The sequence below is a fragment of the Xenopus tropicalis genome, chromosome 5 (assembly GCF_000004195.4).
Source record: "Xenopus tropicalis strain Nigerian chromosome 5, UCB_Xtro_10.0, whole genome shotgun sequence".
NCBI lineage: Eukaryota > Metazoa > Chordata > Amphibia > Anura > Pipidae > Xenopus > Xenopus tropicalis.
In genome coordinates, this window is record NC_030681.2 from 14252116 (window position 1) to 14272015 (window position 19900).

Consider the following 19900-nt stretch of genomic DNA (forward strand, 5'->3'; position numbering starts at 1 on the left):
CTTCACCCCCAGTCCGACCCTGGCCTCTCAATAACACTTAAACACATCTAAAGGGGAGGTTCACTTTTAAGTTAAGTTTTATTATGTTACAGAATAGCCTATTCCTAGCAACTTTGTAATTGGTCTTCCTAATTAATTTTTTTTTTATAGTTTTTTAATAATTTGCCTCTCTCTTATGCCTCTGATCAGCTTTCAAATGGGGTCACTGACCCCTGCAGCCAAAAAATATTGCTTTTAAAAGGGTTAAAAAAAAAAACACTCCCACCAGCACATTTGAGCAGTATCCCTAGAAGTCAGTGGGAACTGCAAGAGTTAGCTTGGAAAAAGTAGTATAGAAAAAGAAACATATATCCCAGAGCACCCCCCCCCCTCGCCCCCAGGGTCTGCCCCCCCCCCTATAGTTACACCACTGACATCTAGCTTTTGCTAAAGAACAGATTGCAGGAGCTGCCATAATGCCAAAGACATTTTATGCCAAAAATAAAATGAACAGGACAAAAACTGTTGCTTAAACCACATCAATAAATAGGATGAGAATTGGCTAAATGACTGGGACACTCAGTGGCGTGTAGCATAAGGGCCTCTGCAATTGTGTAGGGTGAAATCAGCTTGTGTCATGGGGAGTCCCTGATGGTCAAAGATAGGGCAATGCCCCTAAGCTGGGGCTCATCCGCTGAATAGATTCTAAAACCTATGTAAAACAATGAATATTAAAGTTAAACCTGCAGCCAGTAGTGATGCTGCTGAGGTCGGCCTGCGTGTTTGACCGTGGCACGCACCGCTGACGTAGCAGTCACAGCATGGCACCACACTGAGACGGGAGTCCAGGAGTTGTGACCGTGTTTTTATCCCCCAATCAATACAATTCTTTCTTTTTCACAATTCTTCTCACTCATTCATGCAAAGTACAACCTGCTAGAGCCGTACCACTCAGATGTGCTGCTGGGGGCCACTGCAAAAAATACAAAATGAAGACCGATTGCAAATCGTCTTGTGAATTTAAGCTAACTGATCACAAACACAAATGGATGGAGAACCCCTCACAGAAGTGCCTGTATGAATACTTTTACATCCTAAGCATTTTAGGGTTAAAAAAAAAGCCCTCGAACCCGCACTTGAGCAGTATCCCTGGAAGTCAGTGGGAACCGTAAGAAGTAGTTGGGAGGTTATTTTTTTACACCAGCAGTGAATCCACTATGGGGCACATTTACTAACCTACGAACGGGCCGAATGCGTCCGATTGCGTTTTTTTCGTAATGATCGGTATTTTGCGATTTTTTCGGAAATTATCGCGACTTTTTCGTTACCAATACGATTTGCGCGAAAAAAACGTGAGTTTTTCGTAGCCATTCCGAAAGTTGCGCAAAATCCGGCGATTTTTTCGTAGCGTTAAAACTTGCGCGAAAAGTCGCGATTTTTTCGTAGAGTTAAAACTTGCGCGAAACGTTGCGCCTTTTAAGTTTTAACGCTACTAAAAAGGCGCGACTTTTCGCGCAAGTTTTAACGCTACGAAAAAATCGCGACTTTGCGCAACTTTCGGAATGGCTACGAAAAACTCGCGTTTTTTCGCGCAAGTCGTAATGGCTACGAAAAACTCGCGTTTTTTCGTGCAAATCGTAAAGGCGCCGAAAAATATCGCAAAAAATACGAAAAAGTCACAAAATGTTTGTTTTCCAATCGGAATTTTTCCAATTTGGATTCGAATTTGTGTCTTAGTAAATCAGCCCCTAAGTCTCACATTAGCTGTAGGTCAGTCTATGTATGGCACATCTTTAGCTTCCCAAAACAAAAAAGTCACGCTCCGCCTATGAGTCTCAACATCCAAACCTTCCATCCCCAAGATTTTCTACTCGTGAGCCAAAATCAGATGTAAAAAAAGTGTTGGGGAGCCACACAAGCATGAAAACAGTTCTTTGGGGGCCAAATAAGGGCTGTGATTGGCTATTCGGTAGCCCCATGTGGCCTGCTGGCCTGCAGGAGGCTCTGCTTGGAGTAAAACTGTGTCTCTGGGCTTCCAAAACTTGTCTCCAAGCCAGAAATGTAAAAATGGCACCTACTTTGCAGCCACTGGGAGTAACATCCAAGGGGTTGGGGAGCAACATGTTACTCACAAGCAACTGGTTGGGGATCACTGGGGTAAGGTGTAAAGTGTGAAATTAGCAAAATCCCATGTTTTATTCCCACAATGGAGCTTTTGTGAGAGCACTGCAGAATTCGGCACCACATTAAACAGCCCTTGCACTCTTTTTGTAAATCATATACTTTCATTCTTGTGAATACAGTCACATACATGCCCAAAATTTGCATCTATGCCACAAAAACAATAAACATGTGACTGCAGCCTCCAAAGGAAACCCTGTACTTCATGGCATGTGTAAAGCACAGGGCCCCATTGTGCCACAAATGCTGCACGTAAGTCACAATTAACTGGTGCAAATTGACTACAGTGATATGAAGCAAGCCTTTCATGAATCTTATTAAAATTAACACAAATTTGGAACTGTTTTTGCACCTGGATAAGCAGTGAGCATCCACACTCTGTGCAAATGCTTGTGTGTAGAGACCGAAAGGATATGTTTTATCTATAGTAACTCCTATTTCCACAAGGGGCATAGCAGAGGTGTTGGATAGATTACACAGAAGAAAAGTAATACTGCCCTGGGGTAATCAGTGACCATCAGCAGTGCAAGATAATATAGCAATTGGATTCTACACTTTGTTATTTTATAATATCACATCAGTCTGAGAGCAACAACAAAAAACAGAATATCAAACTGAAAATAAATTTTGCATAAGGCACATTCATTCAATGCAACACTTGCACCAACCATTGCCACCTTGCATAACACAAGAATGTGCCATGGTGTAAAATAATTCTTGCAGTGACTCTCTCTATCAGGGAACCTGTGGACTTTCTAGGTTTGCCCAGTGCACCAGAACATAAGAGCTGCAATCTGAAGAACCCTGTTCTCCATATTCATTCATAATGATTATTATACTTTATTTATATAGTGCCAACATGTTCTACAGCACTTGGAGATTAAAGATCATTTCCATTTGTTTCTGCCCCATAGAAGCTTACAATCTAAGGCCCCCATCACATTCACACACACTATGGTCAGTTTTATCAGTAGCCAATTAACCTGTGTGTGTGATTATGGAGAACCCCAGGCAGACACAGGGAGAACAACAAACTCCTTGCAAATGGTGTCTAGGCTGGAATCAAACCAGGGACCCCAAAGCTGCCAAAGAGCAATGCCTTGCAGGACAGGTATGGGACCCTTTATCCAGAATGCTCAGGACCTGGAGTTTTCCGAATAAGGGGTTTTTGCATAATTCGGATCCCCTACCTTCAGTCTGGAAATAAAATTATTTAAACAGTAATTAAACCCAATAGGATTGTTTTGGCTCCAATAAGGATTAATTATATCTTAGTTGGGATCAAGTACAGGTACTGTTTTATTATTACAGAGAAAAGGGAATCATTTAACCATGAAATAAACCCAATAGGGCTGTTCTGCCCCCAATAAGGGGTAATTATATCTTAGTTGGGATCAAGTACAGGTACTGTTTTATTATTACAGAGAAAAGGGAATCATTTAACCATGAAATAAACCCAATAGGGCTGTTCTGCCCCCAATAAGGGGTAATTACATCTTAGTTGGGATCAAATACAGGTACTGTTTTATTATTGCAGAGAAAAGGGAATCATTTAACCATAAAAATAAACCCAATAGAGCTGTTCTGCCCCCAATAAGGGGTAATTATATCTTAGTTGGGATCAAGTACAGGTACTGTTTTATTATTACAGAGAAAAGGGAATCATTTAACCATGAAATAAACCCAATAGGGCTGTTCTGCCCCCAATAAGGGGTAATTATATCTTGGTTGGGATCAAGTACAGGTACTGTTTTATTATTACAGAGAAAAGGGAATCATTTAACCATGAAATAAACCCAATAGGGCTGTTCTGCCCCCAATAAGGGGTAATTATATCTTAGTTGGGATCAAGTACAGGTACTGTTTTATTATTACAGAGAAAAGGGAATCATTTAACCATTAAATAAACCCAATAGGGCTGTTCTGCCCCCAATAAGGGGTAATTATATCTTAGTTGGGATCAAGTACAAGGTACTGTTTTATTATTATTACTACAGAGAAAATGGAAAACATTTTTTAAAAATGTGAATTATTTGATTAAAATGGAACCTATGGCAGATGGCCTTTCTGTAATTCGGAACTTTCTGGATAATGCGTTTCCGGATAAGGGGTTCGATACCTGTACGGGGGTCCTTAGTTTGATTCCTGGCAGGTAACAATTTGCAAGGAGTTTGTATGTTCTCCCTGTGTTTGCGTGGGGTTCTCCTTATATATACAGATACGTTTAATGGCTTCTGATAAAAGTTTACCTTAGTTGACCTTAGATTGTCAGCTCCACTGTGGCAGGAACTGATGGGAATGGGATAGGGACCTTAGATTGTAAGCTCACTGGGGCAGGGACTGATAGGAATGTGATAGGGACCTTAGATTGTAAGCTCCACTGGGGCAGGAACTGATGGGGATGGGATAGGGACCTTAGATTGTCAGCTCACTGGGGCAGGGACTGATGGGAATGTGATAGGGACCTTAGATTGTAAGCTCCACTGGGGCAGGGACTGATGGGAATGTGATAGGGACCTTAGATTGTAAGCTCACTGGGGCAGGGACTGATGGGAATGTGATAGGGACCTTAGATTGTAAGCTCACTGGGGCAGGGACTGATGGGAATGTGATAGGGACCTTAGATTGTAAGCTCACTGGGGCAGGGACTGATGGGAATGTGATAGGGACCTTAGATTGTAAGCTCCACTGGGGCAGGGACTGATGGGAATGTGATAGGGACCTTAGATTGTAAGCTCCACTGGGGCAGGGACTGATGGGAATGTGATAGGGACCTTAGATTGTAAGCTCCACTGGGGCAGGGGCTGATGGGAATGTGATAGGGACCTTAGATTGTAAGTTCCACTGGGGCAGGGACTGATGGGAATGGGATAGGGACCTTAGATTGTAAGCTCACTGGGGCAGGGACTGATGGGAATGGGATACGGACCTTAGATTGTAAGCTCACTGGGGCAGGGACTGATGGGAATGTGATAGGGACCTTAGATTGTAAGCTCACTGGGGCAGGGACTGATGGGAATGGGATAGGGACCTTAGATTGTAAGCTCACTGGGGCAGGGACTGATGGGAATGGGATAGGGACCTTAGATTGTAAGCTCACTGGGGCAGGGACTGATGGGAATGATGTATAATCTGTGTTTAGCGCTCTGGAATATGTTGGCGCTATATAAATAAGAATAATGCAGGCAGAATAAGACAATCACTTACCCGTGCGGTGACTTTATAGATGGTGAAGCCTTTCTGGTGCCTCCTGGGATCGGTGACGGTGTAGAAGCGTGCCAGGTCCCCTGTGTCTCTGTGGGAGATCATCATTCCCAGCTATAACCCCAGAGAGAGACCTTCACACCTTCATCACCTCCCCTGCTCTCTGCCATTGACCAGCCACATCAGCCCCTGTCACTTCCTACCCCTGGGCCCAACCACAGACATATACTGATATATACAGTGGCTCAGTGCCCCTGTCACTTCCTACCCCTGGGCCCAATCACAGACATATACTGATATATACAGTGGCTCAGTGCCCCTGTCACTTCCTACCCCTGGGCCCAATCACAGACATATACTGATATATACAGTAGCTCAGTGCCCCTGTCACTTCCTACCCCTGGGCCCAATCACAGACATATACTGATATATACAGTAGCTCAGTGCCCCTGTCACTACCTACCCCTGGGCCCAACCACAGACATATACTGATATATACAGTGGCTCAGTGCCCCTGTCACTACCTACCCCTGGGCCCAATCACAGACATATACTGATATATACAGTAGCTCAGTGCCCCTGTCACTTCCTACCCCTGGGCCCAACCACAGACATATACTGATATATACAGTGGCTCAGTGCCCCTGTCACTTCCTACCCCTGGGCCCAATCACAGACATATACTGATATATACAGTAGCTCAGTGCCCCTGTCACTTCCTACCCCTGGGCCCAATCACAGACATATACTGATATATACAGTAGCTCAGTGCCCCTGTCACTACCTACCTCTGGGCCCAACCACAGACATATACTGATATATACAGTGGCTCAGTGCCCCTGTCACTACCTACCCCTGGGCCCAACCACAGACATATACTGATATATACAGTGGCTCAGTGCCCCTGTCACTTCCTACCCCTGGGCCCAATCACAGACATATACTGATATATACAGTAGCTCAGTGCCCCTGTCACTACCTACCCCTGGGCCCAATCACAGACATATACTGATATATACAGTAGCTCAGTGCCTGTTAGCAATGGAAATACATGGTAGTGCAAATTACTCCTGTTTAAAGTGCATATTCCCTTACAGACAATGGGAACCCTTTATAATTTACAGCACATAATTCTGATACGATATTATCATTACTCAGACACCTGCCATAATGTATTTAGTATATGTCACACACAGCCAGTACCGTAATTACTATATTACTATACACCCAGCAGCCAATCACATGCCTGAACACCTGCCGTGCCCGGCTCCTACACGTACAGTACCGACCCTAATTAACCCATACAAAAGATGCGCCGCACAACCCAATCACTGTCAGCCTCACTATGAGCCCTACGTCCTCCCATCATTTGCAATTTCCGGCAACCGAGGCCGCAGACAGTGAAGACAGTGCACTTCCGCCTTTCACGTCACTCTGTGGCTGTCGGAAGCGGTCTGGAAGCGGCGCAGCTCGTTAGCCAATCGGATCGCAGGTATACGCCACCAATCAGAAACAGGTAGCCGGTGAGCCAATCACGGGCAGCCTTACATGGCGTTCCCAGCGTGCTTTGCTGAGCTATGGCTGACTTTACGTGGTGCCGTTGTAGCGTTGAGGATAAAGCCGCTGACTGTCTGTGAGGCGCTGGTGAGTGTGATATTGGGTTGTTATCCCGGCGGTGGCAAATTAGCTTGGGGGCTACAGCCAGCCATTGCTCAGCTTCCCTTTTGGGAACCTATACCCTGCTGGGGCTGCTCTGTCTCCCCAACAAATACCTAGCCAGGGATTGGCCGGTTAGGGGCACAGCTGTCAGCCCAGCAAATGCCAACTATTGCTCCCAGGGCCGCCATCAGAAACTGTGGGACCCCACACAAGTTATTTATATGGGGCCCCCTATGAACACAAGTACACAGTACAGGTATGGGATCCGTTATCCAGAAAGTTCCGAATTATGGAAAGGCCATCTCCTATAGACTCCATTATAGCAAATAATTCTAATTTTTAAAATGATTCCCTTTTCTCTGTAATAATAAAACATTACCTGTACTTGATCCCAACTAAGATATAATTACCCCTTATTGGGGCAGAACAGCCCTATTGGGTTTATTTAATGGTTAAATGATTCCCTTTTCTCTGTAATAATAAAACAGTACCTGTACTTGATCCCAACTAAGATATAATTACCCCTTATTGGGGCAGAACAATCCTATTGGGTTTATTTAATGGTTAAATGATTCCCTTTTCTCTGTAATAATAAAACAGTACCTGTACTTGATCCCAACTAAGATATAATTACCCCTTATTGGGGGCAGAACAGCCCTATTGGGTTTATTTAATGGTTAAATGATTCTCTTTTCTCTGTAATAATAAAACAGTACCTGTACTTGATCCCAACTAAGATATAATTACCCCTTATTGGGGGCAGAACAGCCCTTTTGGGTTTATTTAATGGTTAAATGATTCTCTTTTCTCTGTAATAATAAAACAGTACCTGTACTTGATCCCAACTAAGATATAATTACCCCTTATTGGGGGCAGAACAGCCCTTTTGGGTTTATTTAATGGTTAAATGATTCTCTTTTCTCTGTAATAATAAAACAGTACCTGTACTTGATCCCAACTAAGATATAATTACCCCTTATTGGGGGCAGAACAGCCCTATTGGGTTTATTTCATGGTTAAATGATTCCCTTTTCTCTGTAATAATAAAACAGTACCTGTACTTGATCCCAACTAAGATATAATTACCCCTTATTGGGGGCAGAACAGCCCTATTGGGTTTATTTCATGGTTAAATGATTCCCTTTTCTCTGTAATAATAAAACAGTACCTGTACTTGATCCCAACTAAGATATAATTACCCCTTATTGGGGGCAGAACAGCCTTATTGGGTTTATTTCATGGTTAAATGATGGTTAAATACGCAAGTTACTTAAGTTTCTAGGCAAATTACGTAGCTTTCTAAGCAGTTTTTACAGAATTTACGTAAATTGCGTAAGTTTCAGTGTGACGGGGCCCCTCTAAGAAGATTTCATGGGGCCCAGTTGTTCCCCCTCTTCCCCCCCCCCCCCCCCCTGATGGCGGCCCTGATTGCTCCATGCATCTGACAAGTATGAGGTTGTCTAGACCTTTACACCTGTGCTTTGTGAGTTCATGCCCTCCTTCTTTATTGTTTATTACTTACCAACCCCCTTTCTTTAGTTCATAATAGGATAAACACATACATGAGATGCTGTAGCAGCCACCCTGCTATAGTCCAAGGGAATCCATAGGCATTCACTCCAAATTGCCATTCAAGTCCCCTTCTGCACTTTTGTGCCCCTCTGACGCAGTTTATTAATCTTTGGCCTTTAGTGGGCTTTTTGTTAAATGTAGCATCACATAGAATTTACTGTATACCCAGTGGACCTGCTATAGTTTGGTCCCATATTCTACTGATAACCGGCTGTTGGCAGTAGTAGTTGCAGTTCTGCAGCCACTGGAGGGCAGCAGTTGGTCAATTTCTTATATAAATAAATATCTGCACGCTGCAGTCCTGGTGTTGCCCTCTATTAGCATTAGGATACTTGTTTGTGTGTAGAGTGCCTATAATGTACAGAATATATGCAGAATTGCAGATATGTATGTATGAATAACTTTATTTATAAAGTGCCACAAGGGTACGCAGCGCTGTACAGTCTTACAATATACAGAATTACACACAGGGAGGACAAGTGTTATAATAAATACAATAAATAAGTATAAATACACAGGGAGTAAATGCCATGTGGTATGAGACACAGTAGGAAGGAGGTCCCTGCCCCGTAGAGCTTACAATCTAAGTGGTTGGGTAACATACAGGCACAAATTGGAAGGTAAGAGTGCACTAGGTATGGGCATTTGCCCTTAAGCGCAGGACTAGGCAAAAGGAAAGTGAAAGGGCATGGATTAGTGTTTATATATAACCAAGGTTGTTGGGGAAGGGTTTTTGATTTTTCTAAAGTGTTGCTGTGCCTCAGGGTTTGTACAACAGCCCTTTGAAATCTGAGATAAAAGATAGGTGTTCTTATTGGCAAATGCTTAATATCTATTTCTGCTTATCCCCCACAGGTAACCACATGATCCCATATTATCTGGGGACCCTGAGTAGAAGCAGATTTGTGGGTGACCAACACACCTATGAGTAGAAACTTCTTTAGATGTCCATGGTGGACAGGATATTTTCCCTGGACCCCCAACCTTTCCGTCAGCAGTTTGAACCCTCAAGTAAATTGGAGGCCAAGCTATTCGTTGAGACCAAGCCCAGCTTCCTCTCCCAACTCCCTTGGTGTTCCCTGGAGCCCCCAACCTTCATGTTGGATTCACGTCTCTAACCTGAATATGGCTTCTAAAAGTGACGAACCGCTACCGAAACGTAAGAGAACAAGAGAGGAAGAACACGTTGAGCAGAAGCCAAAATCATCCAGTCCTACAAAGGATATTCGAGTCCCACCACTCCATGCACCTCCTGGGCCCCCTCCAACCGCTAAACATTCAGCAGCAGTCAAAGGTGTGTGAAACGCATGTATCCCTGCTCACAAATGGATATATTACTAATAACTATTTAGTAATTATTACCAGGGTTGCACCAAGTCCATTATTCTTGGTTTCCCCGACCCCAAATCCTTTGTGAAAGATTTGTCCAAATACCGAGCCAAATTCGTATCCTAGTTTGCAAATGGAAATTAGGCTACGGAAGGGTTAAATAAAAGTGATCACGTTGAATAGTTTTTGCTTCTGTGTTCATGTAACCAAAAACAACATAGAGGGAACAGTCCCTTTTAAAGAAAGGCAAGAAGAGAAGATGAAGAAGATCAGAGAGAAGAGAAAGGAAAGAGTGAGCTGGGGGGAGGGATGCAAAATCAGAGGATTACATTTGTACTACTCTTTTTAACAACACAATGTCCCTTTGCTGACTGTTCAGAATCAGTTGTTTGCCATAAGCCATGATCCCCATATGGCCTTGAATTTGTCCGGGCATCCGCGGGCCTGATATACCAGTTTCTGCTTTGGTAAGGAGTCATTGAGAAGCTTTTTCCAGAAGTTCAGCGAGGGTGGTTCTATAGATTTTCAGGGTGGTAATAATGCCTTTTTGGCGTAGTATAGCAGTTGCAGGTAATATTATTTAGCTGGAGGTCTCAGCTGTAGGGTTTCCAGTATGCCCAGTAGACACAGTGACTGGGGGACAAAATGTTGGGAGGTGCTAGGGCCAACTTGGCATAGCTAAGTACTTTCCGCCTTTTATTACTGGGCATTCCCAAAAGACATGGTAGAAGGACCCCACCTCATTAAGACATTTAGGACACTGGTCAGAGGCTCCAGGGTAAAGTCTAGCCACTCTTTGCAGGAGGAGATACTCGATTAAGGAACTTAATACATACATATCTATCTCTACTAGAGATAGTTATTTGGGGTACCTGATTTTGGGCATCTTTCCACATCTCTTCCTGTCTGGTATGGCATCCCACTTAACCTTGTGCTGTTGAGTGGTGCTTGTTAGCATTATTACAATGTACATGTATGTTAGCACTTTCACCAAGTCGGGTCGGCTGAGATATCGCTCCAGCGTAATTGCTAGTGGCCTTATGGGGAATTGTGACTGGAAAGCGTGTTTTAGTTGTAAATATTGAAATAACCTGCTCACTGGAAGTTGGAATTCGGCTTGAATTGCATTAAATTGTTTATTCCCCACCCGTGGTAACGTCTCCTAATGTTTTAACTCAACCACAGCTGCCCACCTAACAACCTCAGGCACTGAATGGAAGTGTGGAAGGTATTTATTGCCCCATACTGGGGTCCATTTTGACAGGACGGGTTGTTTATTTTGAGCTATTTTTAGTGCCCTCTGAAAAGACACCACTACCGTTTTTATAGGAAGCGTTGTTTTATAATACAGAGAAATAGCCCTATAGGGTAGCTTAGCTAGGGCCTCTTGGGATCCCACAATGACAGCCTCTAAAGCTGGCCATACACGCACCGATACTATCGTACGGCATGTTGGCGAGTCGACCGATATCGCAGGAAGCTGCCATAGAAGGCGCCTGACCAAAATCTGCTGTCAGGGCTGAATCGGCAGAAGGAGGTAGAAATCCTATTGTTTCTACCTCCTTATCTGCGTTTTCAGCCCTGACTGTGTGAGGCGGATCTGACGATGTTTCAAACATCGTCAGATCGCCACGTGTATGGCCAGCTTAATACTAATGCGCAGTTGTCTAACCTCGGGACTGTCCCCCAGTGCACATAGACCTACTGGCTGGGGAGGAAATATCCTTCAATGTTGGGCAGGGCCAACTCACCGCCAGTTAATGGAGCTTGTAGCGTCTGGAGGCACATTTTGTGTCTGATAAAACCCCTTATAACAGAATCTAGTGCCTTAAAGAAGGTTTTAGGGGGCACTGGGGGTGCATTATGGAACACATATAGGAATTTCAATAGAAAGACCAAAGGATATTGGCCAGTTCATTGGGCAGGTTTGAAATGATCTGCTGATGCACCATGTGATCCAGTGCATGCCAAGCTGAGGTTGTGCCATGAACCCAAACAGAATGTGGCTATACCACGCTTACTGTTGCCGTATGTATCTACCTGGCATAGCACATTTCAGAAAAGCCGCAACCACTTTACTGATTCTATTACAGTAACTAATACCCAGATGCCCTTATCTGCAGGTGTCATTAGCAGAAGATGGGAAGACTTCAATCTGTATTATTCAGAATTATCCAAATGGAACCGTGTGTTTGGAAGGGATCCGGAATACTTTGACTTTACTGTCCTTTCCTACAACATCCTGTCCCAGGACCTACTGGAGGACAACTCCCATCTGTACGACCACTGCAGGAGGCCACTCTTGTTCTGGAGCTACCGGCTGCCCAATATTCTCAAAGAGCTGGTAGATCTGAATGCAGATGTAAGTAGGATAGCATTACACATGTACATTTCTCATTCATAATCATCGGCTCCGCAACAGATTCTTCCACCTTTCTGAACATTTTCCATATAGTTATGTCCATTCAATACTGAGTTTCTAAATCATCAACTACTATAATCTGTCACTGTTCCTTTGGCAGGTCTCCTGTATAGTGGCCCTCCCTGTTTGTTTAGTATGGCAGCCCCAAACTGTGCATTATAGAGAGGATATTTACCAATGTAAATGCACAGTCACCTGTCACTGCTGTATGTGCCCCAGACGGGGCATTTGCCAGAGATCACAGGGTTCACAGGTGCCTTTAGATGTGTGACTTGGATCTTGCCCATTCATTCTATTCTGAGTGAGGTTTATCGAAGGGCTTTTTTTGCTAGGGTCCCCAACCTCAGAAAGTGCCCCTTGAACAGAACAAATAACGCAAGGCATTGTCTTATAATTTGGAGATATTTGTATTATTTATAGTGGGGTTCAGCCTGCAACTCACCAGCTTTTGTTGAACTCATAGCATCCTCAACTTACTAGAAATCAATTTAAGTAGGATGGGGCCCTTAAACAAATGAATTAAAGTAGGCTGGGCCATTAAACAAATCAATGTAAGTAGGCTGGGGCCCTTAAACAAAGCATTGTAACTGGGCTGGGGCCCTTTGATTAAGTTAAGTAGGCTGGGGCCCTTAAACAAAGCATTGTAACTAGGCTGGGGCCCTTTGATGAAGTTAAGTAGGCTGGGGCCCTTTGATCAATTTAAGTAGGCTGGGGCCCTTAAACATAACATTTTAGGTAGGCTGGGGCCCCACCCTTTCAATATTTCCCAGTGCCCAACCCTCTCTAATTAGTTCCTTTATGCATCTCCCATTGCATTCCTTTTAACTTTTCTTTTTATGTATCTGACCATTCACTTCCCATAATAACATGCAGTAGTTCCATGTATTGGTCCTACTGAGTGAAGTCAAGGCCTTGAGGAATACTTCATATAAACTCCTTGTTATCTTTGTAGATACTTTGTTTACAAGAAGTTCAAGAAGATCACTACACAACCCAGATCAAGCCCAGTTTGGAAAGTCTTGGTATGTCGCATTTTACTTAACACTAGGCAGATTTGCCCATTGGGCACTTACCCATAGCAACCAATCAGCGATTGGCTTTTTAAGCCAGCTGCATGTAGAACAATGAATGGGACAATTTGATTGCCTGCCATGGGTTACTGCCCATGGGCAAATTTGCCCAGTGTTAATAAATGATCCCCATTGTGTTTGCTTTTGTTTCACTTGACTCCGAGCCCTGTAATAGGAAAGATAATATGTCTGATGTATGTGATTTAGTAGAAGAAGTCAAATGAAGTCTGTGAAATGGGTCCTTATAAGCCATAACCATAAGATAAATCTCTTAGTTATGGTGTATAAGGACCCATTGCATAGTAGCTGTATGTAATGCATAGTATGTGGCAGCACATGTTAAGAGCTGTGCTTCTACCTGATAACAAGTACACAATAAAAGTCACGGTTCACTTCCTACCTTTTGTGTAGTGTACAGTAGTCATGATAACATACAGCCCTTCAACTATAACTCTCACCATATCACTGACAGCGAAAGGCCTTGCAGTTGCCAGTGCCTGGTGTACAGTTTCAGGGCAAGTGTTTAATATTGTATTACCCAGCAGTAACAAGTCTATGGCCAATGCACTGGTCACATATAAAGTGGCTAAATCCTGTAGGAGTGAGCGCACCGTTTGCTTTTATCTCCTAGGGTACCACTGCGAGTACAAGACACGAACTGGAAGTAAGCCAGACGGCTGCGCCATTTGCTTCAAGGCTAATAAGTTCTCCCTGGTGTCTGTGACCCCCGTGGAATATTACAGGCCCAATATATCGCTGCTGGACAGAGACAACATCGGACTTGTGCTTCTGCTTCGACCTAAATCTCAAAGAGTGGCCCCTGTGATCTGTGTGGCCAACACCCACCTGTTGTATAACCCAAGGCGCGGGGACATTAAACTGGCACAGCTGGCCATACTCCTTGCTGAGATTACCAGTGTGGCCTTTACTGGGGAAAAGGGATTCTGCCCCATTGTGCTCTGCGGGGACTTTAACTCTGTGCCAGGGTCACCTCTGCACAGCTTTATCAGGGAAGGAAGGCTAAATTATGAGGGCCTGTCCATCGGAAAGGTAATAACTTACCTGCTTGTCCTGTAGTCACTTTACCACTTGAGGGCACTGTTTCATCACTGGTGGCCAGTGCCCAGCATGAAGACTGCAAATGTTATACCTCTTAGGAGTCATATTCAACCCCGGGGGTGGAATAGTTTCATAGAGCAGTACACAGGCCTCTGTTTTGGCACAATTGCGGTTTTTGGGGTTTTTTTGCACTTTGCACACTGTGGGGCATTGTAAATTAGCTCTATAATATGTTCCCCCTGTCTGGCAGGGCAGCATCGGAGACTTCTCTATGGAACTAACAAATGCCACCTTTCGTTAGTATGTGCTGCTAATTGCACCCCTGATTGAATACAACTTGGATATAAATACAGCAAAATGTGGCCATAACTTTATGGTCACCCCACAACCTTAAGGGTGGATGAGAAGCTGAGACTTCAGTTGTCTGCTTTAAGTATCTTGGGGTGGGGCGGGGATTAGCCCCATTAATCAGTATAAAGATGAGCTATTGCATCTCGGAAATAGCTGCCTGCATTGTGGCTGTGATTGGGGGGCTTGAGCTCCTTTCCAATCAGGGCACTGTCTGCAAGGAATTAGTATAAGGGTGAAGACACACAGAGCTACTAGTAGCAGCTACTTGTCACGGCTACAGAAACAGACAACGCTGATCATTTACTGATAACTGTCTCTATGTGTGTTTTAGCAGAGGCAATTCTCAGTATTGTCAATGGCAGGGGATTTTCTGGTGTTAAGTAGCCGTGACAAGTAGCTGCTACTAGTAGCTCCGTGTGTCTTCACCCTTAGTCTCCCTGTGTCTGTGTGGGTTTCCTGCCTCACTCCAAAAACATACAGGCGGGTAAATTGGATCCTGATCAGCTGACCCTGTGATAGGGACTTAGATTGTAAGCTCCATTAGGGCAGGGACTGATGGGAATGATGTATAATCTCTGTAAAGCATTGGTTAATTTAAAATGGGGCTCAGCAGTTCACACGCAGCATACGCTGGGCTCTCTGTGCTGTAGTGCAGGGGACAGTTAGCTAAGAGTAGTAAGCTAAATGATTCTTTATTGTTATTGAAATTGTCTATTTCCCTTCAGGTGTCGGGACAGGAACAGTATCCCAGAGGGCAGAAGATTCTCTCTATCCCTATATGGCCAAAAAGTTTGGGCATCTCTCAGAACTGTGTCTATGAACCAATGGAAAATGCATGGAATGCAGGTAGGAACCTTAGCCTTATTGCCCTATGACTTCCCCTCATAGGCAGACATCCGTAGGGCTGTGCCACTTAGCTTTGGGCTTAGGAGGGTGATAGCTATACCAGCAATATGGAGCGCCTATTTTTATCATCAACTAATATATAAATATATATAATTTTTTATTAAGAATGATTTACACAGTAATATGATACAAATTAAGGTCATTGCAATTTATAATGGGATCATCTTTGCGCACAGTAAGCTGGGCCTTGTACTCTGTAAGGAAACTAAAGGAAAGCTACATTTGAGAGATTTTATATATATATATGTGTTATTTGTGGCTTTCCTTTCAGCTTTCCTAGATCCTAATGGCCTAGAATGTATGGAATACGCAGGATACAGGATCATATTATCTAAACATATATTTTTATCTTGCAGCGGAAATGGTAGATAAGGAATCTGTTGGAAACTCTGCGCGAAACAGACAGTAGGTTTTTGTTGCATTTCCCAGCATGCTGTAGTATCTTTTCACCTTTGAGTTTACTTTTAGTGTGTTATAGAATGGCCCGTTCTAAGCAACATTTCAATTGGTCTTCATTTTTTTTTTCAGTTTTTCAACTTATTTGCCGCCTTTTTCTAGCTCTTTCCCATTTTCAAAAGGAGGTCACTGAACCCAGCAGCCACAAAACCATTGCTCTGTGAGGCTGCAATTTTACTGTTACTTTTTATTCAGGTCCTTTCCTGTTCATATACCTGTCTCTCCTTCAAACTACTCACTGGTTGCTAAGGTAATATGCACCCAAGTAGCTGCCGAAAAACTCCCAACTGAAGAGTTGCTGAACAAAAAGTGAAACAAATAGTAAAAAATAAAGACCAATTGAAAATTGTTTCAAAATATTACTCTTTATATTATCCTAAAACTTTATTCAAAGGTGAACAAGGAATAAGGACTTTATGACATCGGTGCCTAAACTAAAGGAAATGTTTTGATTTGCCAGGGTGGAACCAAGCCTGTCCCATCACTTCAGCCTCTCCTCAGTGTACACTCACTTCTTCCCTGGATCAGGAATCCCCGAGATCACTACCTGCCACTCCCGATGTGCCCTGACGGTGGATTACATCTTTTATTCCGCAGCAGCGAATGACCTGTTTGCACAGCTAGGTATGTTTATATTGGGGTTCCTATAGGGGGAACACGTTGCTTATAACTGCAATGCATACGTATCTACAGTTGTCTGTCCTGCAACTCCCAGCAGCTGTACTAGAACATCCTTTGGGTTCCTGGGAGTTGTATTTCTGGGTAGTTTCTACTGTGTATTATCACATGTGTTTCTACTCAAGTGAAATGTCTAATGGGTATATTTATCATGCTGTGTAAAAAGTGGAGTGAACAGTACCGGTGATGTTTCCCAGGGCAACCAATCACAATTAGATTTTAACAGTTAGAAAACCAAAGCAAAGCATCTGATTGGCTGCTATAAGCAACATCACTGGTAACGTTTTACTCAACTTTTTACACAGCATGATAAATATACCCCTAAAGGTCCCTATACACGGGCCGATAGTAGCTGCTGATATCGGTCCCTTGGACCAATTCGGCATCTTATCGGCCCGTGTAGGGGCAGAAACGAGGGGCCTGCTGACCAATATCTGCCCTAAAATTGGCCGGATATCGATCGGACAGGTTAGAAAATTCAGTCGGATTTTCTAACCGACTGCCCCATTGATGCCAATATAATTTTACCTACACGCTCCCCGATATCGGGTGAATAGATCGCCAAGCAAGCGGATCTCAACGTGTATGGGAGCCTTAATACTTTGTCCCTGATGGAGAACCTTTCAGTGCCACAACATGCATTTACCTAATGGTAACACTAGATGGAGTATGAGACAATAAACAATGAGTCTTAGATTAAAGGGGAAGTAAACCTGTTTGCAAGTGATTGTTTTTAGCCCCAGCACACAGGTCCTTTTCCGAACCCCATCACTAACAGTTTAGCTATTCACCTGTAGGGAGTCCTGAACTGCAGAGGCATGTAGCAGTGTTAGTAGCCATCATGTTTGGCCGCATCACATGGGGGTGTTAACAGTAGGCACAACAGATCAAGCAGCGGGGCCCATTAAGCTGTTTTATATGTGTGTGAATAACAGATTATCTTGCCCATGGTTTGGAGGTTCTGACAGCAGGCACCTGTAAGAGCACAATTAAAGGGGAAGTTTGCTTTTTTGTTAACATTTAGTTTCCTATAGCTGTTTTAAAGTTTTTTAAGTAGCTGTCTGTTTGGTATGGTCCAGTATCCCCTAGCAACCAGGCAGTTATTTGAATGAGAGACTGGAAGATGAACAGGAGAGGGGCCTTAATAGAAAATAAAACAACAATAACTGTCACCTCGCAGAGCATTAGTGTTTTGGCTGCCAGGGTCAGTGACCCCCATTGGCAGATCATTTAATATTATAAAATGAAGCTTGATGGAACAGTTACTGAGAACAGACCATTCTATAACATACAGCTGAATGGGAGCTGCCCATAAGTTCTATAGCATACAGCTGAATGGGAGCTGCCCATAAGTTCTATAACATACAGCTGAATGGGAGCTGCCCATAAGTTCTATAACATACAGCTGAATGGGAGCTGCCCATAAGTTCTATAGCATACAGCTGAATGGGAGCTGCCCATAAGTTCTATAACATACAGCTGAATGGGAGCTGCCCATAAGTTCTATAGCATACAGCTGAATGGGAGCTGCCCATAAGTTCTATAACATACAGCTGAATGGGAGCTGCCCATAAGTTCTATAACATACAGCTGAATGGGAGCTGCCCATAAGTTCTATAACATACAGCTGAATGGGAGCTGCCCATAAGTTCTATAGCATACAGCTGAATGGGAGCTGCCCATAAGTTCTATAGCATACAGCTGAATGGGAGCTGCCCATAAGTTCTATAACATACAGCTGAATGGGAGCTGCCCATAAGTTCTATAACATACAGCTGAATGGGAGCTGCCCATAAGTTCTATAGCATACAGCTGAATGGGAGCTGCCCATAAGTTCTATAGCATACAGCTGAATGGGAGCTGCCCATGAGTTCTATAACATACAGCTGAATGGGAGCTGCCCATAAGTTCTATAACATACAGCTGAATGGGAGCTGCCCATAAGTTATACCCAGAGGCCGGTGAAGCTAACTAATTGCCCCTTTTATATTTCTTTTTAGGAACAAATAGCTCCCAGAACGGCCTCCAGCTCCTGGGGAGACTCTCGCTGCTCACGGAACAAGATCTCTGGAGTGTTAACGGCCTCCCCAACGAGACCAACTCCTCCGACCATCTCTCCTTACTGGCCAAGTTTAGACTGGAGATTTGACCTTATTTTCAGCCCCCCCCAATCATAACTTTTAGTGCAGGGTGTTTCCATTCAGCACATAAATGATGGTTTTAATGATGTTTTTATGTTATTTTATTTGTGTCCCTGAATTTCATGGCTGTTTTGTGTGATTTGTAAATTCTCTTTCACTCCCCTTGTAAATATTTTCTAAACAAAAGTAAAAAAAAAAATCCTATTTGATTTTGTTGGTAAATGGAAAATATCCCCCCCCCCCCTCATTTTAACTTGAGCTCATTCACTTGGGTTTATGTAAAATAGGTGCATAAATACTTACTTTCCCATAAGTGATAGGAAACCATGATAGTCTTCCCCTGGCTCCCAGGGACCATTTCCCCACCCCCTTAGGCTGGCAGAGTCATTACTCTCTTCCCTTGTCCTATGTTGGACATGGTGGATTCTGGGACTTAGTGTTTTCCATAGAGGGCGATGCAAAGACAGTCAGAGAGACTTCATGTCCCAGAATCCATCACTTTACAATGGAACAAGGTAAAGGTGGGGTTGAATAAATCTGACAGCCTAATAGTGGTGCAGAAATGGTCCCTGAGAGTCAGAGGTAGACAGAGAAGGGGGATAGACAGAGAAGGGGGATAGACAGAGAGGGGGGATAGACAGAGAGGGGGGATAGACAGAGAGGGGGGATAGACAGAGAAGGGGGATAGACAGAGAGGGGGGATAGACAGAGAGGGGGGGATAGACAGAGAGGGGGGGATAGACAGAGAGGGGGGGATAGACAGAGAGGGGGGGATAGACAGAGAGGGGGGGATAGACAGAGAGGGGGGATAGACAGAGAGGGGGGATAGACAGAGAGGGGGGATAGACAGAGAGAAGGGGGATAGACAGAGAGAAGGGGGATAGACAGAGAGA

The 19900-nt window shown here is 43.8% G+C and overlaps 2 protein-coding genes across 2 annotated transcripts in view; one reads left to right on the plus strand and one right to left on the minus strand.

Annotated features, from left to right (window-relative positions):
* rps6kc1 (ribosomal protein S6 kinase, 52kDa, polypeptide 1) overlaps positions 1–6773 on the minus strand; it is an 89208-nt gene extending 82435 nt beyond the window's left edge. Inside the window, exon 1 of the mRNA XM_002934688.4 lies at positions 5368–6773. Within this exon, the coding sequence (XP_002934734.3) occupies positions 5368–5472 (105 nt within the window). The 5' untranslated portion in view covers positions 5473–6773. The remainder of the gene's footprint in view (positions 1–5367) is intronic.
* Positions 6774–6907: 134 nt separating this feature from the next.
* angel2 (angel homolog 2) lies at positions 6908–19211 on the plus strand. The gene is made up of 9 exons (XM_002934703.5): positions 6908–7008; positions 9451–9889; positions 12048–12286; positions 13299–13368; positions 14048–14466; positions 15552–15672; positions 16089–16137; positions 16649–16812; positions 18867–19211. The coding sequence occupies exons 2-9, from the start codon at positions 9520–9522 to the stop codon at positions 19013–19015; spliced, it is 1581 nt and encodes a 526-aa protein (XP_002934749.2). The 5' UTR covers positions 6908–7008; positions 9451–9519; the 3' UTR covers positions 19016–19211.
* Positions 19212–19900: the final 689 nt, after the last annotated feature.